At 41.5% G+C, this 25342-nt stretch overlaps 1 protein-coding gene across 1 annotated transcript in view; it reads left to right on the top strand.

The window, feature by feature from the left end:
* The window catches only part of PARD3 (par-3 family cell polarity regulator), a 561410-nt gene that overhangs the window by 322713 nt on the left and 213355 nt on the right, over positions 1–25342 (top strand). Inside the window, exons 10-12 of the mRNA XM_035129013.3 lie at positions 45–184; positions 8307–8435; positions 12981–13019. Coding sequence (XP_034984904.1) covers positions 45–184; positions 8307–8435; positions 12981–13019 — 308 coding nt within the window. The remainder of the gene's footprint in view (positions 1–44; positions 185–8306; positions 8436–12980; positions 13020–25342) is intronic.

The following is a 25342-nucleotide window of genomic DNA, read 5'->3' as shown; positions in this document are numbered from 1 at the left end:
GATGGACTTGGGAAACTTACAGCATTTTAAAATCATTTTTGCAGGTACAGAAGGCCTAGGATTTAGCATCACTTCTAGAGATGTTCCAATTGGCGGCTCAGCTCCTATTTACGTGAAAAACATCCTACCAAGAGGTGCAGCTATTCAAGATGGAAGATTAAAGGCTGGTGACCGACTCATTGAGGTGATGAAATGTTGCAAAGCTGTTAGGGAGTTCTATTAGTCCTTTCAGCAGATTGCCTGCTTTTGTATATCATTTCAATGAATTTTCTACTGCTCTGCTGGTAGTTTCCCAGGGCATTGTCTTCTGGTCTTCGCGCTTTCTGAATAACAATACTAATAAACACTCATATTCCAGGCAGCAGCTTTGCAAAAAGCAGTCTCATCTTGAAAGTTTGTTATTTTGTTGGATGCCTCAGTTTTGACTTGGGAGAGAATAATTGGATACGGCATCTATTGCTTTGTTCGTGTGCTTAAGGGGTTTGTGTGTGTGTGTGTGTGTGTGTGTGTGTGTGTGTGGCTCTATTCTGGTAAACAAAATGAACAGTGTGGTATCACAAGTTATTTGGGATAAGGCATAAGGCTGCATTTCCAATATAAATCTATACAGTTATGTAACTTATTCTTTCTTTGTCTCCCCGCCACCTGCAACGGTATTCTCCCTAAAGGGTGATTCATTTCAGCCTTTTCAGAAAAATATATTCATACTGACATAGAGCAGATGGGTTTTTCCTGTCTATACAACATCAGATTTTTGGACTACAACTCCCATCAGTCCTAACTGTCACAGCCATGTGGGCTGCGGCTGATGGGAGTTAAAGTCCAAAGCATTTAGAGGGCCCCAGGTTGGTGCTGGCTGCTCTATATTGTCACACGAATTTGAGATGTCCCTGCCTGCTCCATATTAAAGAATGAAGAGTGCAGCATCAGACATGCATATAAGGGGTATTGGGATCAGTAACAGAACTTGGCACCTCAAATTTCAGTGGCACCCTGTGCAATGCCAAAATCTGGCTCCCCCAAGCCTTTCACCTTCTGTGGGATGTCATAGTTACGACACCTCATAAGCTTTGCGCCCCTAGATCTGCCTTTGTTGCGATGCTTGGTGCCAGTCCTTTGGGAACATACATATGTACCGGTACTAGCATGAGACTGGAAAAGTACAGGAAGCTGGTACATAGACATCAGAATGTAGGAAGCAGAGGGTTTATGGGAAATCTGTGTAGATAAAAAGTATGTAACTTAAGTAAATTGTTAAATTTATTACAACTTCTTGACTGAATGAGTGTAGCTAATAATAATTAGTATGTACAAAAGTACTGCACCAAAGGGTAAAAATATAGAAATCTAATAAAATTGGAAGGGGAGAATGTAAGATTGCAATACATTTTTCCTAATGCTAATTTTATTATCTGATATTGCTATAGGAAAGACCTAGAATTGTTTCGATTTCTTGAATAGTGTATATTTAACATATTTGGAGCTCTTGCAAGGTTATTTTTTTAGTTTAATGAGTTTTGTAATTGTTTGGCTTCAGATAATGTTTCTACCTTTCCCCCAGTGAATTGTTCCCTGCTTTAACCTCATCCGAGTTTTTGTCTTGTGGGGATAAATATACAGTCAAAACAAAGGAGGAGGATATGGGCAATTCTATTGGAATGTGTAGATTAGAAATCACAGTCTCAAATTGAGCAACAGAAACGGGAGAAAAGTGAGGAAGCAATGAGAGGAAAGGGAAGTAAGAATGGATGGTCTTTAGTTGATTCAGAATACCTTCTTTCTCACTGATCTGTGAAAGAACTGTTCCTCAGATCCTGGAAGTGAGATCCTAGTTGTTGTTTTCTTCACAAATTTCCTGAGGCTGACCAATGCTTTCAATGAAATTTGCACTGGAAATTCATCAATGGTGTGAATTTCACTCATTTCTTCAACTCCATTTGTTATCTCTCTAGGCAGACAGATATGAGAAACCTTGGCTAATTAAACAGTTGCATTTTTCCAAAGCATTTTTTACCAGATGGAGGGGGCGACATTCCTGATAAGGATAACTCCCCCTGCTGGACACAGGCAGGGTCTTCAGATTCTTGTGTCCTCTCTGGGGTGGGGGGTGGGGTGGGAGTAATCCCATTTCTTTAGACAGACATTGCCTGTTGCTAGGCGCAGTTGGGTCTTCGCATCTCTCCCTGTGAGAAGCACTTGTCTCTCTCTTTAGTTTTTGTTTTCCATTACCCCCCTTTGTTTTTCATCATATTTTCTCTCCTTCCCTGCCATTCTGGGAAAGGGGAGAATGTAATAGGGTTCCGGGCCTGATTGCCAGACAGTCATCTAAGGATGTCACAGAAGCAACAGAGCCAGGAGCTTGCATTTCCCACCCCGTTTTGGAGAGCAGCAGTGCCATTTTATATTTCTCCTCAGCAGCTTTTCTGGAGGCCCCAACCGCTTGAAACCTGACTGCTGCATCTGGGGGTTTAGTGGCTTTCACGTTCTCTGTGCTCACGCCCTGCCTCATTGGGCTGAGTTGGGCATCTACCTTAGGCCTCAGCGATTAATTGGGAGTTTTGAACAAACACAACAGTGGGTGAAGTCATGTTAGGCCTTACTGCATTTTTCGGTGCAGCTGCACACCCAGAATTTTTAACTTTCCCCTCATGGTGACGGTGCAGAGGAGGGGGGGTCTATGCACACTCGCTCAGAGGATCCAGGCAAGGGGCCCCTAGTGATTCTCTGGGTCAGATGGGGGTGAGTATGGAGAGCTCCCCCAATGATTTTGAAACTTTTCTTAAGGCTTATGGTCCAAACTCTTTGAGGAATCACTGGGAGTCCACTTAGTAGAGACCAGGGATAAGAAGAAGGCTCTGCCTTCTGTCAAAAAGCCTGAGAAGAAACCATGTCAGACTCAGTTTTTTCAGGCACCTCTGCAGGTCTCTAAATTTTGACCTTTCTCTTCCTTTCGGTACAGATAGACAAGATAGGAACACCATTTTGGGAGTATTATCATAGAGCGTTTGTGCTACAAATATATATCAGTTAAATATACAAGCAGCGACAAAACATGAGACATGAAGAAACATAAGGACTTGCTGTCCCTTCATAGGTTTTTTTTTTTAATTCCTGATTTGTGCTGGTACTCATGCTGCGTAGAAAAATTATTCCTAACTGCCATGCCCATTATTTACTCACTTTCTTCTCAGAATGATGCAAAGTTATGAACACGTCTTTCCTAAACAAAGTTTGCAGTCTAACATGTAAAACGCTCCTGATAAGTGAGGCCGAGGAGGAATATGGTGCTGAAAGACTGTGAGGGTTAATAAAATTACCCTGCTAATGTCATGCAAAGCCCTCTTCTGCTTCTTTTTAGTGGCCAAGCATATCCTGTATGCTCCATTTCTTTTGTAATTTCTAAGGAGGGATAAGAAATGGCAGCCTCCTCCCACGCTATTCTATTTAAGAATGTTTAAGCAAAAAGTGGGAAATGCATTTACACATTTCTCTCTGTATTTTCACTATAGATTTTGTACTGCTCCAGAGAGCCTGCCACTTTGCTTTATGATCTGTAAGGGAAAATACAACAGTTCCTAATGCAGTCCTCTAATACTGTTGTCACATTATGAACTCATGATGCTTTCACTACTCCATTGCCTTCATATTGAGAGCTTAGAGTTGGAATAAACCGCAGGAGCTATGCAGCTTGACACTGCTGCCCAGCAGCTGAAAAGTGTGTATTTTAGGTTTCCTTGATGTATGACCATTTAGACTTTGGAAAATCTCTCATGTCACATAATGTTCCTAAACAACATACAAAAAAATGAGGGGGTGGGTGGAATAATGAGTATTCAGTCTTACATTGAGTCTCATGCTCTACCAACTGAACTAAGCTGGGCTACTGCCTTATGTTAGCCCCACCTAAGAAGAGCAGGCCAAAGGTTCATCTAGTCCACCATCCTGTTCTGCCAGGAGCCAAATAGATGCCTATGGGAAACCTACAAGTAGGATCTGAGGTCAGCACTGCTCTCCCACTTGTGATTCCCAGCAACTGGTATTCAGAGGCAAACTGCTTCCAACAGTGGAGGCAGAACATATCCATTGTGACTAGTAGCCACTGAGAGCCTTATCCTCCATGCATTTGTCTAATCCTCTTCTACAGCCATCCAAGTCCATCTCAACTCTACAATTCTATTATCTAGATCAGGGGTGTCAAACTCAAATTCATCGGGGGGCCGCATCAGCAGTTTGCTCACCCTCAAAGGGCCGGTTGTATCTGTAGGACTATGTGTCCACTCTTTATTATTATAAATTATTGTCACTGCATTCAATTATTACTGTTTTTTGTAATAATGTAAGTAATAACTAGCTCTGAAAGCAAAAACATAGTCAGAATAATGGCAAGTAGGTATTCAAATGTACAATTATTGTACAATTTATTGAAAAATGATTTTTGGTAACAGAGAGTAATTTTTTAAAAAAACATACAAATATTGCCAAACACTGTTTATTACACATGTGGCAAACACAAGGCATTAACTTTTTTTAAAACTTTTCTGACTAGATTTTACTCGCTTGCGGGGTTCTTCTCTCCTCTTTTATAATGGGCTAATTCTTGTTTTGTTTTTGGAACCGAGAGGAAATGCCTCTTAGACATTAGCTCCCTCCCTTCTTGGGTTAGAATGGAAAAGGTGGGGGAGGACTGCAGCTGACAAATATTATCCCTCCTTGCCATCGATCGGAGAGTGTATAGATGTGAGATCTTGAGGCGGCTGCAAAGCGGCTGCTCCCCGTTGTCTCCTAGCTCTCTCGCTCTCCCCCTCAGAGGCTCCCGGCTTGTCCTCCTCCCCTCCCTCCCTCCCTCCCTCCTTCTCTCCCTCCCTCCCTCCTCTCTCTCCCTCCCTCCCTCCCGCCTTCTTTCCATCCATCCCCGCTTGTTCTCCTCCCCTTTCCCTCTCTTTAAAATTGATTTCAAGGCGCTGCCAGCCCGAGAGCAGCTGTTGAGCTCTCCAGAGGGAAAGTGAGCGCTCGCTTCCCTGTCAATAGCCTCCCCACTTCTCAAACAGAAAACAATCCTCCGTGAGCTGAAACTGCCCGACCAGCCATCCCTCTCTGGTGCCAGCAGAGATCTCTTTCCCCGTCCCCAGCTCCTCAAGCCCCTTCCTTTGCATCAGCCTGCAACTCCAGCCTTGCCGCCTAACCGGACTTCTCTCGAAAGCAGCGGAAGAAAGGCAGCGGGTGAATGAGCTGATGGTACCCAGCAGCCCAAGGGTTAATCTGCCCGGGTGGGCTCCGGCTGCTTCTGAGAGCCTCCCTCCCTCCCTCCCTGCGTCTCCAGCGGCCACTAACCTTGCTCAATGGCTCAGGAAACGACCCACTCTTGTCGCCGCCATTCATTTCAGGGGGCTTTGCAGGGCGAACTCCCATGGAAATGAATGGCACTTGCGCAGTAGGGTCGATCTCTCTCTCTCTCTCTCTGTTCAGCTGGGGGGGGGTCCAACAGGAACCCCCGGCACTCACGCGGCGGCGGTCTCAGTGGCTTAGGAGCCCTTTGGGCAGCGCGAACACGCTGGCTGCCCTCAGGAGCTCCGTGGCGCGCGCCGTGATGCCTCGCCGGAAGCCCAGCAAAGAGAAATTCTCCCGCTGCAGCTGGACTCCGCCCCCCTGAGCCCTATTGGCTGGCAGAGGGTATGATGCGGCGGCGGGGAGGGGCTGGTGCAGGGGGCCAACTACGCCCCCCTGCAGACGCGGGAGTCGGCCCCAGGCAGCACAGGGCGGCGGCGGCGGTGGCAGTGGCGGCAGCGGGCGGCGGGCGGGCTGCTCAGCGCCCCCTGCATTCTGGCGCTCTAGGCCACATGACGAGGTCTCGCGGGCCGCATGGCGAGGTCTCGCGGGCCGCATTTGGCCCGCGGGCCTTGGGTCTGACACCCGTGATCTAGATGATCCACATGGCTCATAATCCATACTACTGAATATTGCCATCACTTTTACTGAAGTAAAGATAGTTACTTCCAGTGCATAGCACTTCTCTTCTAAAGTAGTTTCTTCCTTTTTTTATACAAAGGTGAAAATAAGCTTAGCCTGACAGCTTCTTGTTGCCTCTTTGATTGCTGTTATAATAGCTTGCTGAGCACTGAAGTCAAGGTGACTGGTTCTTTGTAATTTTCAGGGTTTTCTGTTACACTTTTCAGCAGCAGCCACAACAAAGAACCATGTTTGCTTTCCTGGGACATTACTTGTCCTCAGTGAATCTCCTGGGATATCACTTGCCCGCAGCAAGTTCTCACAGATAAATGCCAGTGGATCTCAAGCTCCACCCCCTTCCTCTGCTTCTTCTTCAGCTGTATATTTTAGCATTTTCTGATGCCTGTATGTTCATTATGCTGACTTCTACCCACATTTATTTTGTGGCTTTCTACTAACTGAGCATCTTGCTTTCTTAACTCTGCTACTTCCTTACAAACGAAAGCCTCCCTGATGTTTTCTATCACGTCTGGTCAGTTTCAATTCAGTATCCCAGTTTCACTTATCTGTCAGGGCTTCACATGCTCCTGGGTGTGCTTGGATATATTGCAGACAAGCAAGCACACTTATTTGGCATCCAATTCGTATGGGGATGTTATTTGCAGAGTTGTAATTTGTTTTCCAAATTCAGGCACCCAGATCATATCTAGATCAGTTCTGTGGTTGTGTTGCCTTTGGAATTGCATCACCATTGCCTGGGCCTGTGCAGGAGTAGTGTTCTCATGTGTTATAAAATGCTGATTTTTAAAGACTTGTGTGTATTACTATTTAAATGCCATGAACAAACCACGCAATTGCTCTGCACAAATAACTTATTTGTGCTGCTTCTGAACGTGGCTCCCAATGTTTACCAATGTAAGTGCCTTTCAGGCTGTTTACAAGTGTAGCAGCTTCTGAGTGCATCACAAACTATGGCAGTAGGCAGAAGTGGCTGGCAGGGAAGGGCACCACTGTGGACTGGCACTGCCTTCTTGCCATATACTGGTGTGAAAGAGCAGTGAGGATAGAGCAATGTGGTCACACCGGCAGCACTGCTTGATTGGTTCTGCTAACGTGCCAGCATCTGCCCAACCTCAACAATACACTGCCCTGGCATGTGGCAGCAACACTGGTGCCTGGAGGCCAGGTCCATGGCAGTGCCACTCTCCACTAATTGCTCTTGTTGATAGGGGAACACAATGGCTGTTCACACTGCCCCCAGAGAGAGTGAGAGAGAGAAGAATGGGGAGAGGGGTGAATTAAAAAGCAGAGCTGGAGTTGCCACAATGCTGTTCTATTTCTGCCTGCCTGAACAAACATTGCAGGGCTCTGTATCTGTATTTGCTGCTCAGGAATAATCCTGCGGTTTCCCCCCCTGTGTTGTGTGCAGCTGGGCTTTCTCCAAATTTCAGCCCCAAACACAGGCATGACTTTTCCCTAAGATAAAATATGTCACCTAGTTCTAGCTTACGCTGTCCTGGTTTGTGCAAAAGACTAAACTATGGTTAACATAAACCATAGTTAATGAATCATAGTTACAGCAGAACTGTCACTTAGATCTTGTTTGTTAGGCCACTGAAGAGTTAAAAGCACAAGTGAGAGCAGCCAAGCCTTGAGAACGTGTGTGTGTGTGTGTGTGTGTGTGTTGCTTTTCACCTAGAAAATTGGATAACCTTTTGTAGAAAAATTGAGTGTTTTAAAATTTATTACTGTAATAAGGTACAAGATAACGCAGACCCTTACACATTATTAGGAACTTTATGACATCTGTATGCTTTGTCCGATTATGTACAGTGGAACCTTGGGTTACGTATCTTCCTCCTTATGAACGCTTCGGTTAGCTCCGCTAACCCGGAAGTAGATGCTCCTGGTTGCGAACTTTGCTCTGGTGTGCGAGTGGGAGTCATGCGGCTGCGCAGCGGCAGTGGGAGGCACCATTAGCGAAAGCGTGCTTTACGTTAAGAACGGTTTGGGGTTCATAACAGACCTCCAGAATGAATTAAGTTTGTAACCGGAGGTACCCCTGTAATAGAAATTTACTGTTCATTTGTAAACCGGTTTCTTTCTTTTGATTGACTGCAAATAAACTTAAAACAATGTTAATCAAAGTTCATAAACCAACTGCAAACTTGATTAACAAGCATCTTTTAACCATAGTTAATATAGCATTAAAGCCATGGTTTAATAAGTAATAGTTTAACAAACCACAGTTTAACATTATGGGTGAACCAGGATACTGTGCTGCTCTGGTTTATCACAACAATCTTCACCTGCTGCACACTGGGTAATTCAAAATCCTTTCCCTCCCCCCCCCATTGCAGGTAAATGGAGTTGATTTAACAGGAAAAACCCAAGAAGAAGTTGTTTCCCTGCTGAGAAGCACCAGGATGGGAGGGAGTGTAAGCCTTATCATTTTCCGCCAGGAAGAAGCATTCCATCCAAGAGAACTGGTGCGTATTTTATTTTTATTTTTTTTAAAGTGGCTAAGGCACATTAGGTGAATATGAGCAAATAATGTGAAGACCTGCTGTCAAACATGTGCGGCTTGAAGTGGAGCACAGGAAAATAAGCTTCTGTTGCATTTCACAAGGACATTTCCTTTTAGCAGACCCAGGGAAATTGGATTTCCACATTAATATGGGAACTAATGTTTTCAAATCATGGGTGACAGCAAATGCAGATTATAAACTGTTGCATGTACTTTGCTTGAGTGCCTATAGACAACTGATTATTCTCTGTCTTTTGCACTTTTGTGTCCCTGTTGGAAAGCTTGCTGTTTGTCACACTACATGAACATCCCCACCCCCACCCACCCCGGTCTCAGAGCATTTACAATTAATCTAGAACAGGATGTATGAATGCTGTGGTTTGGAAATGAATAATCTGTAAGGGCAAAAATGTGGTTGTTTCTAATACTATAGCTCCATGGGAGAGACACCCCACAGTTATTAATTTAGCAAGGCAATTCAGAGAATCCCTGTTGTACAATGTATCTTAAAGAAAATTTTCATAGTATATAGACTGTGCACAAATGTTTCCACAATAATTGCCTTTGTGGGTGTAGCAAATGTTGATTGTATAAAGCTGCCTTATTTTGGACCAAATCATTGTTCAGTATTTCAGCATCTCCAGTTAGAGCTGGGAGAAAACCCTGCCTGAAATCCAGGAGAGCCACTGCCAGACAGGATAGACAATTGGTCTGACTTGGTATAAGGCAGCGTCCTACATTCCTATTCCAGTTGTCTTTACTCAAGGCTTCAAGCAATGATGCGACTAAAGTTATAATAATCTTTCTCCCTCTACTCCCCCTTTAAGTTCTTCTAAATATCAGAACACAGGTCTCTATCTCTCTTTGGTGTATTGAATGCTGCAAAAGGAGTATCCTAGGTGATAGGGAATTTAGGAAATGCAAATTTCCATGGCACTAGTATTCATGCCAAGGACATAGGTACCCAAGAAATCTACAGATGGAGACCAGTTGGTGCCCTTGCATGCACAACTGGACTTTTGACCCAGCAGGAACGTCTGATAATCGAAGAGAAGGGGGTGGATTGTTTCTGATTTACCTTCCCCCTGCAGACCCCAGCACCTTCAAAAGCCCTCTTGTGAGTCCATGATTGCCAATTAGATTATATGCTATATTTCCCAGCACCCCTCTCACTTGACACACTTCAGTGAAACTTCCCTGCCACCAACTACCATCACTACCAAATAATTCAAAAGGGTTAATGAGTCATGATGTGGGGACTTGTGGAAAGATAGGAGTGATTGTGATGAAGTCTGCATTTCAGCATAGGGGATGGTAGAGCAGGGTATATTCTACTTTGGAGGGACCCCTGACCATTAGGTCCAGTCGTGACCAACTCTGGGGTTGCGGCACTCATCTTGTGTTACTGGCCGAGGGAGCTGGTGTACAGCTTCCAGGTCATGTGGCCAGCATGACAAAGCCGCTTCTGGTGAACCAGAGCAGCACACGGAAACGCCGTTTACCTTCCTGCTGTAGCAGTACCTATTTATCTACTTGCACTTTGACGTGCTTTCGAACTGCTAGGAGATGGGAGATGGTAGCAATGGACAAATCCTTAGTGTGAATGAACTATTTAGGAGAGGCATGGCCTTTTGTATTTGCATGTAGGATAGATACTGAAGCCACAGGAGTGTGTTTACTCTCAAAGATAGGCTACCGTGTGAAAACATCCTGCTTCTTCTGGAACAGGTGAAAACTCTTAAATGGGTTGTTAATAGAGAATTGAAAGGGAACTTGGGGGCCAACTGGTTCAACTGCCTACTCAGTCTGCAATGCTGGATGCAACACCAACACCCCTGTCATAGCCATGCAGCCTCAGTGAATAACTTCAAGTGAACAAGAGTCCACTCTCTCCTGAGCAGGTCCTGGGTGAATTCCAGTAAGCTGAGCCTTCAAGTTAACTGGTCCCAAGCTTTTAAGGGATTTATATACTAATGGTCCTGGTCCTCACTGCAGGAAGGACTCTAACTACCAGTTTGGTTTCTGCCAAAAGTTTTAATCCACCATTCAGGCAAGGTTCAGGTTACAAGATGCAGCAGGTACATAAACTGCTTTGAGGTGTATATAAAATTTTATGAAATAAATAAAAAGGAGGTATAAGCTCAAGCTAAGAAGTTGATCCAACAAGCAACACGTCCTCTGCGCCTTCCTTTTAAAGGACAAGGCAGACACAGCACCGGGCACTGGGCAAGCAAACAGGCACTCATTAAGTGGGTGGTCCCACAAGCTTTCATCATGCTGGCATCCCCATGTCCTTGGAGGCAGAGGTGGCACTCAGCATCTGATTTATTTTCAGTTGCCTTCTCCTTTGGATGCAGCTCCTCACTGACAGAAGAGGCACCGGGGCAACTCCACAGCAGGAGGTATCTGCCTTGGACTATCCGATGTCATAGGGCAGAACATCCCTCTGCCAATTCCATTATTTGTCAGGATCCAACCATCCCTTCCATAACACGTCTATGGAATTTGTGACACTAATAGTAGCACGTTTCACTTGCCCCAGTAACAAAGTGGCAACCAGATCTGCAGATCTCTGATCACAGGTGATCAGACATGGTCTCTCACTCAACTTGCAAAATAGCACAATGTGGATTATACTGGAAAGATCCCATGCACACTTAGGATACAGTTACCTCGTAAAGCCTAGACCTAAATGGCAGGCTTGATATGAAAACAATTGTAGAGTGGTTTACACTAATAAATGGAAACACTCTTCCAAGACGTCAGTTCTTATTCGCTGCGGTTGACTCAGTTTCTCTTTCCCCATCATCATTTTGCCAACTTGTAGCTGTATTCATTTAGACCCAAGTGGCCAATATGGTTAAGGAGTTCATGTGAAAAAAGCACTATTTTGCTTCTGATCAAGAATTTGAGAGATTGCAGGCAAGTTTCATTATACATGTTTTGTTGTGCCACCAACAAAATCTCCCCCCCCCCTCTTCATTTTTGCTTTGTTCTCCTCTTGATTTTAGGGATTAAGGAGTTCTTGGCTCTGTTCTCTGTCTTTTGTCAACCACAGTTGGCTTTAACAAGTTATTCCCTCTAGATGAGCTTTGGTTGCTTTTGTCTCTGTGCAGGAGATTAATTAAAATTGCCTCTCAAAGGAGAGTTGTGTTTGCCTAATGGCTCTGAAGCACATTAATATGGCTTGATGGGCAGGAACTGTAAAATGCATCATTCTGTGTGTGCACAGAAGGGATAAAATGTTTAAGGAAATACATTATTTGCATGCTGTAAATTCTCCTCACTTGTATTCTCTTTTTTATGCTGTTTTATTATTATTTTTAAAACAACAACAACAACAACAACAACAACAACAACAACAACCCATCACATAACAACTCCCATACATGGGATTTCCAAAATCCCTTGAATTCCTTCCACTTCCCTTCTTGGTTCTTTTTTTTTTTACATTTGTTCATGCATGTCCATAATATCTTCAATTCAGATCATCTTTATCTTCTTTGGTGGGGGCTTCTTCTTTTTCATATTCTGGTATGATCGTGGCCAAGCAACTGCTATCAGAAACAGGAGGAGATTCTTTTGCTCTTTAAAAACATTCAGTCCTTTAAGCCCAATGTTTTTTTGACAAAGGTTATTTTAAGCATATTCTTCAAATCATTATGTATCATTATCCAAGCTTTTTAAATAACCTTACATTGCCACCAATAAGATGCTCCAATGCCAAGCATTCTGAATTACCATACTTGTTATTGTGAACCACTGAGTTTAATGGAATGCTAGTTCTATGAACTAGCTTTGGATACAACCCTGTGCACCAATAAGAGGTCATGCAAGTCCAGGTGGGCTAGGCAGGAAGGGGGGAAGCAAAATAGGGACTGAGTAGGTTTGAAAGCAGGTAAACTGTTAAATCAGCATGCAGGTCAATGGTATAATTGATTAGTTGCCAGGCCAGTGTACCTGGTCAGGGGCCTTTTGCCTAAAATAATGGAGGCTGAGTGAGATGAGTAAGTGGGGTGGAAAGCAAGCAAGTAGTTTCCTCCTTGAATGGAGTGCTGTAATGGAACCGAGAATTGGGTCTGGCTTGCAAAGTCCCTGATCTTGGCATATTACGCTGTGTAAGGGTGGGAACCTCTTTTAAGGACACATTATATCAACTGAAAGGATGGTTGGACAGTGTTCTCAAAGCTACAAACAACAAAATATCAACTGAAAGAGAATAACATCCATTAAGTTAGTACAGAATGTTTTAAACATTGTCACAGCTGCATCCTGCCACTCAAGGAGGCACAAGGAGGCACTTGTCCCAGTCTCTCAGAACTGGCATATAAAGTGTCACCTGTGGGCTTTTGGGATTTTTCACAATGTGTTTTGTGTAGCTCTGATCTCCTGGCCTATGCTCCATTTGAGAACTACCGTAAACCCCTTGATAGTCCTCTTCTTAATCGTTGGCAAGTGTCTTTTCTACCCTTATTCTTATTTTAATTTTTGTCCCCGCTTCTTCTAGAGTACTGAACAAAGCCAGTCACAAATTCCAAAGGAAACGGTAAGAGTTTTGTCTTTCACGTGTCAAGAAAGGTTGCAATGATTTATTTATTTATTTATAATTAAGCAAATTTGGGCCCCGTCCCATAAAAATAAAAAAATGTTTTTTTAACAGACAATTCTGTTCACTGTATAGGCTGTAGGTGGCTCTCTCCAGCCTTAAATTGCATTTTACTTTATGTCTAGCACTTACTTCCCATGTGCTTCACTGATCATTTGCGCCTCTATAAGGGGCACATATGCATGCAGACTCTTGTTTGGATACAAAATAAGGTATCTGGTTCCTAGAAACCGAGATAGTTTAAGGCTGAAATAAAAACAAAGAGGTCTGAATTGCAATCTAACATTCCCCCTCACAAGCTGTTGTTCTTATGTTTTGTAACCAGTTTTTAAAGTAACTCCAAGTTGAAGAAGGAATATCAGATTTATTTACAAGCTAACTGTAGCAAATCTCCTCAAGACATCCTTAAAATGCTTCTGATGAAGAATATCCAGATGTATATTACAGGAACAATTAAAGCACAGAGTGTTTCTGGGTTGTGTTTTCATTTGCTTTTAGAAATGAATCATCATATGAATCAGTACATTGCAATGCAGTCCTGCTTACTTTTCATAACATCTTTCATAATGTCTTCACCTCGGTAAGAATAATAGATATTAAAAAATGGGGATGAGAGAATTGCTTTAACTGAAAATTGCAATGGAGCATATGGTTAGTTGAGGTTTCTAGGATTTATCTGCTTCACTGTTTTTCTTTTCATATTGGTGATTTGGGGCCCCATTAATGTTGTCTATAGACTTTTTAAAGCAGTGCCCCAAAGCATCTTCTCATAATGTCTCATGTGTACAAGCTTTGGCAGTGGTTTTAAGGAAAACCATAAATATGGTTGTTTGCTGGTTCCTTGGAAGAGGCTCCAAGGAAAGTAAAAGAAGCAGGTGGTGTAGAAGTAAGAGTGGTCATTTAGAAGGGAATAGAACTGTCCCAATACATTTCACTGACTGAGATGGAGGAGCAAACAGCAAGCCTGCCCCCTCAAGTCAATATACTTAGTGCTCTATACTTATTTGGCACCTAAGACATCTTACCTTGCAAGCATCTCCCCCCCCCCCCCCCGTAAAAAATAAATAAATGCAGTAATAATACATTAAAACTAATTACAATAAATCAGATCACTAACAGTTTGCCCATTCATGACACCAATAGCAGGGTTGGCCAAAGGAGCAAAGTTACGGTATCTTTGATGGCTAAGCTATAAATCACAAAAAAAGCAAATTAAGCATTTTGCACCAATGCTCCCATTTTGCTCCTCCCTCCAGCAGGGAAACAAACCACAGTGTGGCTGCTGACTTGGTGTTACATATGCACCAGCTTTCTTGGTTGGTCTCTCCCAAACAAATCATGAACAGGAAGGCAAGAAAAAAAAACCTTGGCTAAAGAATGTGGTTTGTTTGGAGCAGAAGAAATCACGAGCTCTGACTCACACAAAATGCTAAGCCAGCGGCTTTGTGGTTTGCCGGAGAAAGGGAAGATAAAAGTGGGAGAGCTCAAGCTTCATGAAGCAGTATGGCGCTCATGCACAACTGACTTAGCTTGCCCATGTTTTATAAAATCATAAAATTATAGAGTTGGAAGGGACCACGAGGGTCATCTAGTCCAACCCCCTGCAATACAGGAATCTTTTGCCCAATGTGGGTCAAAAGCAGAGCTATATTAACTCTACAAGTGTGCTCAAGAGTGTCAATTCAAATCCCATGTTACATAATGCAAATATACCAGGAGTCCTCTTTGTGGTGATCTTGGTTATTCTGCCCTTACAATCGGGGCTTTAAAAAAGTTTTTTAGAGATCAAGTGTCATACCTGAACTCCTGTCATTATGTGACAGGGAAGTGATGGCTATGTTCCATGATTTGCAGAGGTGTCAAATACTGGCAGCCTGGCCAATAGTGAAAAAATATTCTCTAAAATTGCCGTGAATTGAATGTGGAGCTTTAGATAGGTGTTTTGAGGGCCTTCTTAGCCTAGGAATGCTGACTGGAGAGAGAATGTGGTAGCATCCCCACTCCCCCAAGTACCTTAATCTTAAATGCATATCAAAGCTTTTCCAGCAAAAACTCAATGGCATGAGCTTGTTTTGTAATATTTCACATGCTGACTTCCTTGCCTCCCCCCACCCTGCTGCCTCTTTGCTTGGTTATGCATCATTCCCCATTTGGTTCTCCTGCCTTGTGTTGTCAGACCCTTCAGTTTCCTGTTCTTGCAGCTTTCTGTTTTATTGTACCACACATATGGTCTCTCTTGTGCTGTTAGTCGTGAGTTCAGTGAGTGCTGCTGTCACAGGGTTGACAGCAGAAGAAGGGAAAACTAAAAAAGTAAGGATAATGCAGGGAGAATGGGTGAAATACAAAAATGAAATGAGATTCTTCCAGCTTTGGAGCACAGAACATAAAAAGTATTTGCAGCCTGAAATAATAATAATAAATGTCTGTTAATGTGAACTACAAAATGACTAGTTAGAAAGAGAAGCCATTGCTATCAAAGTCCACTTTTCCAGCAATCTTAATGCCTCCGCACCCCCAAACTAACTTATTGTGTCAGATTTAGATACTTTTCCTCATGGAAGCTCTTGCATTGGAGGGAGTCTGCATTTTCCAAGAACTTAAAATAGCAATTACTTGACACACAAATTGGGATACTGAAGGCATTATGGGATATATTTTGGACAATACCTTCTTGATTGAGAATATCAAGCTCTATCACTGAAATGCAGGAACTTTCATGAAGTATTTTGAGTAGTTTAAAAAGTAGCAAAGGCTGACTCTACACACACACACATACACACACACACACACACACACACACACACAGAGAGAGAGAGAGAGAGAGAGAGAGAGAGAGAGAGAGAGAGAGGACACACTGTCCCATTTAGTGAACCCTATTCATTTTCTCTCCTGTAGCAAGACTGCGTATAATTGCCTCTTCATTTAACTCTGGGTTTCTGGGATAGAAGAAAGGAAGTTTTCAAAACCATGGAACAGAATCCTTCTGGAATTGGACCTCAGATGACCCCAGAGAGTTTGGCCTGTCCTTTTGCATGTATATGGCTGGCCTTACCCTGTTTCTCATATTTTAAGACATACCCATAAAATAAGCCATAGCAGGATCTTTAAGCATTCAAGGAATATAAGCCATACCCCGAAAATAAGACATAGTGATAGGCGTAGCAGCAATGCCGGCCACGGCAGGAGGAGGAGGAAAAAAATAAGACATCCCTTGAAAATAAGCCATAGTGTGTTTTTTTGAGGAAAAAATAAATATAAGACATGTCTTATAATATGAGAAACACGGTATACATCTGGCCAACTCAAAAGTGAGAAAAGCTATTAATCTCCCTGGACTTTGGCTGGCAGGCTGCTTACCTGCCTATCCCATCCTTAGGTACTCTAGGCACCTGCTACCTCCCAAGTTGTAGGAAGCTGGACATTGCCAATACCCAGACCTTTGTGCCTGAAAACTGTAAATGAACAAAAAAAAGATATAGGAAGCTTTTGGCATCAAGGAGAACAGTGTATCGATATGATCTTAATGTCACCTGCCATGTGAAAATATTTTATTCGTCCATCCCTAGTTAAGAAAGTACAGTACAATAAGTTACTCTCTTGATGAATGCATTCTGTGGTGTCCCAGCTGGGATTCCATTGGCTACCAAACTATACTAGAAAAGTGTAGCCAGCAACTTCCTGCTCTCATGTTGAGTTGGCTTCATGGATTCCCATATGGCAGTTCAAAATCTCGTATTATATACTCCTATCCAAAACTGAGCAGATGCACCTTCTGCTAGGCATGGTGATTATTTTGATATGAAAGAGATTGACTGCAATATGAAAACCAGTAATTTGTCATTACATTTCTGTTTCTGAGGATAATTATCTTAATCTTGTTACAGTGCATAGAAATAAATTGTTAATTATGATATGAGAAACATCTGCCAATTAACCTTTGCCCCTTCTTCTCAAAAGTCAATAGCGCTAGGCTAGCATTGTGCATTTTGAGTTATTTTTTTCCTCCCTGTTTTTCCTCCCTTATCCCAAATCTGACAGCAATCGTTGTGTTAGCGTCACCTGTGGGGACTTAAGAGTGCATTTGCCCACCTTGCTTGATTTCCTTGATAGTCTAAATGGCTCCTTGGAAATGTGTTTGAATAAAATAAATGCAAGGAGAATAACATTTCATTTTGCATGAAGGTTTTTTGGATTTTTTTAAAATAAAAAAGTCCCTTTCATGCATGAATCAGGTGAAAGGAGATCTCATGTAGAAAGGGGCTGTAGGAGCCATGCTGCTTACCTTGTCCTCAAGGTCAAGTGACAGCTCTGCTGCTGCTGTTGTGCTGCTAGGGACCAAACACAGTTTGGCACATGCTTTGTCTTCCCCAGGCAAACCACAGGTGGTAAACCAAGAACAAACCATGGTTATAATTCATGATCTGTCTGGAATGAGGCAAACCACAGGCATAAGATTGGATGTAATGCTAAGCCAAATCATGGCTTAGCCACAGCAGAAAGACGAGGAGCCAAATGGCTGTGATCTCTCCAGGAACGAGCACATTTCCTTGTGTGCTCTAAGACCAGTTGGTTGTGAGGCAATTGGGAAGCTCTGTGCAGAGGACCGAGCAAGCCCTTTGAACTATCTCCCCCTATTCCCTAGGCTAGCTTTGACAGATGTCAGTCACCTGACATCGTTGAGATGTCAAATGGGGGGTATCCCACATTCCTCTCAAAGTTCACCTGTGTGGTGTCATTGGGGCAGTTCTGACCCGCAGGGATAAAAGGATTCCACACACCTCCTTTAAGTCATGGTTAGGCCTGGTGTTACATGTGAAGTTGTCTATGGGAAATTGTAAATTCAATCATAGGCATATCTGTGATGAGCAGCCATCTACTGAGGGCTTCCTCAAGCCTGAAACCAGCCCTGGACCACAGAGGGTTGAGGATGCACACAAAGAACAGTGATGTTTCAGGGGTTAAACATCATCTGTTTCGACTCTTGGATACTTCACAAAATCCCCTCATAAATTGGTTTTCTTTTTCTTTTCTTTTCTTTTTTTCACATGCTGGGAGTTTCTTATTTGCAGCTCTATAGACTCCTACCCATGACTGATTCACCATATGGTATACTGGGCCCCTTGAATGAGAAGTGGATGATGCAATATATTTCTCTTTTTGTGCACAATTAATAACTGGGTCAAGATTGTTTAAAAAACTTAATAGCATTTATGAAGTGTCTTTTCAACAATGTCCTCTGGGCAGTTCACAAAAATGTGCATAGCATATTTTGAAAATATATGCTTTTATAAATGCAGTATATATTATAAGGTGTTTCACCTCTTTTGGAACACATGTGATCAGATTATGCAACATAGAATCAGGGCTCTGTGTAGTCTACTGTCCTGTTTCTAGTAGAGACTTCCTAGCTAAATGCTTCCATAAAGCTCACAACAGCACATGAAGGCAACAGCCCTACCCTCTTGTTTAGCTTCCTTTACACACCCCAAGCTACTGGTATCTAGAGAAATGCAATCTCTGAACCTGCTGGTCCCAGTTAGGTATCATGACTTACACACATTGATAGACCTGTACTCTATGAATTTGTCCAATTCCATCTTAAAAGTCCTAAGGCTGTAACCAGCACCAAATCTAGGGCACAAGAAATCCCTTTGCAGCAACTTTCCCCAGATGTAGAGCCCATATGTTGGACTTCAAAACCCATCTTCCCCAGCCAGCCTGGTCTGTTGTCGGGGATGATGGGGGTTATAGTCCAACAATATATGACAGGACAAGGCTGCTTAAGGTAGTAGATGTTATTAAACCTCAACCAGTTTTTTTAAAAAAATCAAAAAATAGGACTCTAAGGAAACGAGTATTTTTTGGAAAGTTTTTAGGGGCTCCTCAATAGGATGATGACTTTCCTCTTAATAACTTTACTATCTCTACTGATTTTTTTTTCCTGCAGTGCTCAGCTGCAGGCAATTGGACATGTTCTAGGGTAAACTACATAACCAATGATGAGGTTGGTTCAACATGTCATACGAATTAACCTAAAACATGCCCCAGAATCATCTTATGGCAGATGAGTAGAAGTTGCTCAGGCAAATAAATGTGGAGAACGGTCACCAAAGATCAAAGAGTTGACAGTGACTGACTGAAACGCATGTGCCTCAATTGGTTAGATCCTGGAATTTGATCTTTAGCACATAGTGATTTATTTTGCTTACTAACCCAAAGAGTTTTGTGAGATACCCACTTGCAAACACTGTATACGCAACGGTTGGGACTTTGATAAATACTTTCCCTGGTATATGATTGTATCATTTGGAGAGGAATTCTTATTAGCAGATGGGGAGAGGTTTGATACTGATGAGGTTGACAGTATTATTCTCTGCGTTGATTGGGAGTATTGTGAACACTGCTTATTATTTCTTGTGACTTTTAGTGAGATAAAGAAAAATGCAGCCTTTTGTCTTCCAATAATGTGAGACTGGTCACGTTAAACATGAGGGTGATTGCCTTTGGTTTCATATCCATTTGGGGACCGTTTTGAATGGTTTCAGATTACATTTTTAATAAAGATGCAATCTGAAAGGAGAAAAAAATTAGGAGAGGGAGAGAGAATATGCAATCTACCCCAGGGTACTGCTGTGTTTATTTTATTTTACCAGAGTAGGCAAGCTGTTTCTAAATGGCTTATTGGGAATAATAATGCCTGGAGCTAAAGCAATAATCCATAGGGAATCATTTTATCTAACACACATAATCTCTTTCTCTACCTAATTTGAATCTCTATGGATGTTGGAAATTAATCTGTTGAATTTTGGTGGTGTCCTTTACTGGTGATTATTCCATATCAATTTATGAAATACATGTATCTTGATGTGCAAATTTAAGCTGTTTCATGAATTTGTACTTGGTACTTTGTCCATGATGGTTGAACGTATGTGCTAGTCCAAACTTAGTTTTAATATTTACAAACATGAGAAACCAATTGTGTTCAGTGTGGCTTCTTACCAGACAATGCTTTTTGGGTTAAAAAAGAGAGAGCGAGAGATACTACCGGTAGCACTCATATCTTGATAAAAGTTATGTGGGTGCCAGTACAAAATCACTACCATGGCATCACAAAAAGAGATAATGATACCCCGTACTAATGAGCTTATATGTGAAGTTTGCCTGCCTCCTAAGCCTTCTATTTGCTATATCTTGGTCTTTGTTGCCCCTTTAGAGTTGCTAGGTGACAACAGAAGTCAAAACTTTTCAAGTTCCTCTTGTTATCTTATGTTAAAGGTATAGCAGCCTTGGATACAGGGTCTAGACCAGGGATGTCCAACAGGTCTCATTGCAGGGCACCCCTGGTCAATCCTGGTCGATTGCGTGATCCTGGTTGATCACCCAAAGTTTTTGGGGTCTTCCTCCCCCTAAAAAAGCTCAACAACTTTGGTCAATACAATGGGTAGATCACTGCCAGTTGTGTTGTTGTTTTTTTGTTTTTTTAGTGGGAATAGATCACAGTCTCTTGGAAGTTGGACATCCCTGGTCTAGACCATAGGTGGGTAACCTGTGGACCACAGGCAATGCTCCTCTTGTGCTAAGCAGCCTGCTAGCTGCTGCCTGCTGCTGTGGCTGAAATTACACGTTCTTGGGCTATCAAAATTGCACTCACTGTTGAATTTGCTACACCACTGCTGTCAGTTATTTTCTTCCTCTGTACCATTACTTCAACCATCTTACTATTTGGTATCTATCTCTTTTAGGTTCCTTGGCCCCCAGCCTGCTCCACAAAACTACCCCACTCCATAAGGCCTGAGTATAGTGTTAACACAATCTAAAACTGACAGTTATCTCTTTTTAAATTTATTTTATTTTTGCATTTTTAATTTTACAAACAATAACAACAAAAAAGAAACAAAATGTAGACATCATATCCCCTTTGACTGCCCCCTTTTGTGTATCTTTATGTTTTAATTTGCATTCTGCATCTCATCATGAACTCCAATTATATTATAAGTCCTTAATCAATCCATAGTTCAAATTTGTACTACCAGTTTTCTGTCAAAGCTGCTAATGAATGTAGTTGTTTACAATAATTTTTCAAAAAGCATTGTGCACTTCCCCCATTCTTTATTCAGATATGACTCTTCCTGGCTCCTAATTCTTCCTGTAAGTTTTGCCAGTTCAGCATATTTCATTAATTTTATCTGCTACTCTTCCTTGGTTGAAACTGCATTTTCTTTCCATCTCTGGGCCAGCAATATTCGGGCAGTTGTGGGCAGTTGTGGTCCTGTACATAAACAAATTCTTCAGGTCCTTCTGGATATCTGTACCTAAAATTCCTAAAAGAAAAGCTTCTGGTTTCTTAGGAAAGGTTATTTTCAACATTTTTTTCAACTCATTATATATCATTACTCTGAAAGCTTTTACCAGCTTGCATGACCACCATATATGATTATATGTGCCCTCTACATTTCCATCACATGTTAGAGTTTGATTCACACATTTTAGCTAATTTACTAGGAGTAAAATACCAGTGGTACATCATTTTCATATAGTTTTCTTTCGAAGTATAACATACTGTGTATTCCAGATCTATATTCCACAATCTTTCCCATGCTGCTAACTCAATATTATAACCAAAATCCCTCGCCCAGTGTATCATCACTGGTAAATCTCTCGTTTGCCAATCCAGTAGGAGTTTATGCATTTTAGAAATTAATTTTTCTAGCAACTCTTTTTCAGATTGAAGGGTTTTATTTGAATAACCTTTCTTTTTAACCGACTTAAATACTTCATTAAGCTGGTGATATTGCAACCAATTGGTTACTAGTCCTCTTATCTCTTCGGACCTCCTTAATTTGAAATCTTGATCTACTTCTATTAATAAGACAGTTATCTCTTTCTTCATTGAAGCTGTTGTGGAAACATTCTCACAGCTTTGTTCACTAAGCAGGTGGGATGATGGTAGCATTTCATCTCACCTGAGTACAGTACAGTAAGCCCACAACTCACACTCATTTAAGTTGTGTGTATTCAGCTTTACACACTTAGCAAATTAAAAATAAATTAATAAAGTGGGGGACGGGGGAAGGCATCTGGGGGAAAAAGATTCTGGCAATCCTACTCGCCATTGAACCCAATGTGTTTTGACTATACATTATTTTTGCTTTAGGCGCAGTCCCTGGAATGTAAGCCCCATGTAATTTGCAAGCTTTCTGTACAATATGCAGATGCTACTAAGATGGGAGCTGAAACAGAGAAAGGTTTCAGGCCTTTAATTTTGATGCTGCTCTAGCATATTAAATAGTTTCTCAGTGATAAGATTAAAACTAAAACAGACTCTCCCAGTCTACCATGGAATCTCAAACAAGCCTCCGCATATAGTTTCTGAAATTCTGCAGCTACTGTTAGATTTGTACTAATATAGAGCCTTTGCCAGATGTGACATATTAACTTAGCTAATAAGAATAATGAGCCTCAGTCTATATGTGCAAATAAGATTAATTAATGTTTACCCTAACATGTGGCAGAAATTAAAATATTTCGCTTGGGAACAGCTGAAGAGAAGAGAGCAATGATTCTTCTTTGTAGCTGTGATCAGCTGTATATGGTTTTCTAGTTATGCAGTGGGCACTCATGGTAGCACCAACAAAATCAAAACTATGATCACAGTTTGCCCATGAGGCTCTTTAGGCAGAATGTTTTGATCAACTAAAGGAAACAGAAACTGGTTCAGTGAGCGGGCAGATTGCGTTAGTGCCCCAGTGTTTGAGGTTGAATGACTTAAGTTTAGCAGTTTTCGGTAGCTGTACCGAAGAAGTTAAATGTGAAACTGTGAAGGAATGAGTTTGGCTGACCCCAGCAAACATGGTGAATTGTTAGGGATTATGGGATTTGTAGTTCAACAGCATCTGGAGAAACAGAGGTTTCCCACCCCCGATGCAGAACATATTTCAGGTAACCAGATCCCAATGGCCTTCAAGTAAAGCCCCAGTAATACACATGAGAACTAATGTAGCTGATAAAGAACTGGTGTTTGAGATGCTCAGTCCCAATGAATAATCTTGCAGCCCTATTTTGTTCCAGTCAGAGTTGCTGGATCAATTTCAAAGGAAGCTCCAAATACAACATGTATCGATAGTTTAAACGTGAGGTTAGACATTATTATTATTATTATTATTAAATTATTTTTTTCATCATTCACCTGCTATTTAACCTATATATTGCTTTACTCAGTTATATTCAAATAAATGTGCAATTACAAACACTTTATCTTTGTTCCTATTTGAGTTACACACTAGGCCATCAAAGATTTACTCAGAAAATAAGAAACAAAGTCTGCAGCTCACTGCTAGACGGAAAGGCCAATCTTTAACACGTCCTTATAACAACACACTTGGACCATAATAACCTCAGCATGCAGGTGCAATGGTGAGGAAAACTTCACCTATTAATTTTCTGCCCAGAGAATAGTCTGAATGTGACACAGTTCTACTGCTGGTCTAGCTTTGAGCACAGCCTGAGGCCAGCTAGGTAAAAGAATAAGGTAGCAACATAACAAATAAGTCACATGAGTTCAGCTGGGGGGGGGGGAGGTGAAAATCTTTTGAGTACTATTCATTCTCTTTGCCTTTCCAATACAGGGTTTTGAGTATAGATTTCACAGGAAAGTTCCAAATCTCTGTGTGTTCAGTTATAAGATTGTAGTAAAATATTTCCAATAACAACAAAAAATAGAACTGTTCGGAACGTTATAAATTTGGCCAGAGAAGTGGGTCCTACAAAGCAAAATACAGTACCTTAACTGTCAAATGCCAGGGTAAGGAGGTACGTATTCAACATATGAGAAAAGCTATACAACAAATATGCTAGACACATCTGTCTGGGGCTAGGGAGTTCAGATTCTACACACACAATCTTGTTTCTGCTGCCCCAGTTTGGACTGCTCCTAATTTTTGATAGCTTTAGTTGAACCAAATGCACACATCCATTTACTGTTGGCTTTGGTTTATTCTCCTGCTTTTATTTTTCAATTCTTTCATAACTTCTTATCTATGTGTCCCATTTCTTTGTGTTTCCATGCAATTCATCTTTTATTTCACTTTATCAAATACACTTTCTAATCAGGTGTCCTTTACTTAAAGATAGGCACCACACCACAGTCAGCAATTTTTTCATGAGTTTGGTTAGTTTGATAAAAAAAAAAAAACACCCAACAACATTCAGGTCCTTCATTTCTGCTTAATTTATGCTCCTTAAGTTTATTTCCTGACTGTTACTAATTGCTGCTGTCCAAACGTGAACCCCTTGTCTACAGTTTTCTATCTGGCCTTCCCTTACTTTCCTTTCCCTTAAATGTACAATATCCTTAAGTTCTTTGATAATTTTGGTCTCTCTTCCTCTGCATGATTTTTCACAAATCCCTTTGGGTTGTCTTATTTTACACCTTAGGTGCTTCCTGTCAATTGAACATTCATCTTGATTTGTTTGGAGGGAGGTAAACAACATTGGCTATTTAATGAGCCTTCTGTATGTGTAGTGAGGGTAGACAACACTATGTGTAAGCACATGTTATTCCATACTTTGCACTGGCTTTTCCTATCACTTAACATAAAAGTCCAATCTTTTGGGAAAGTACGGTAGATATGATGTGCAACTATAATTATGCAATGTGATTTTGCTGTTATGTCATTGAACCCCACCTGAAAATAGTGACAGTCTGGAAATTGATCTCTTATTCAGTCTGTGACCATTGTTTCTCCTCCATCAAGGTCGATAGTAACTGTGAATAGTTAGCTGCATTACCCTCCCCTCAAAAAATAAAACCCTTCTCAAACTGACTGCTACTTCCCCAACATTCATATTTTTGCCCTAGTATCTCCTCCAAACTTCCTTTCCATCATTTTTCTTTCTGTACATATCCCTTCTTTGTCGCCAAATACAGTCAGCTTCTTCTATCTATCTGTACATAATCAGAAATATAGATATGAACACTATATATTTTCTGACCATGTTATTCGCTTTTCTTTTAACATGAAAAGTATTCTGGTAAGATCAAACTAATACCATAACTTGCATGGACTCTTTTCTCTGTGTTCCATGAATCAACTACTCACTTCACTTTCGTTTTGTTTTTCCCTTCTCATTTTTCTTCTAACAAATGTTAATGCTGAGTGGAATGCTCTCTGTCTTCAATGTTCCTTGCACACTTCCATCTAGTACTGTTCCATGTTCTCCCCACACCTTTTTTTTTAAAAAAAATTAAAATGTCCATTTTCCAA

The sequence above is a fragment of the Zootoca vivipara genome, chromosome 11 (genome assembly GCF_965207765.1).
Source record: "Zootoca vivipara chromosome 11, rZooViv2.hap1.1, whole genome shotgun sequence".
Classification (NCBI taxonomy): Eukaryota; Metazoa; Chordata; class Lepidosauria; order Squamata; family Lacertidae; genus Zootoca; species Zootoca vivipara.
This window is presented reverse-complemented; position numbering and strand designations above follow the sequence as displayed.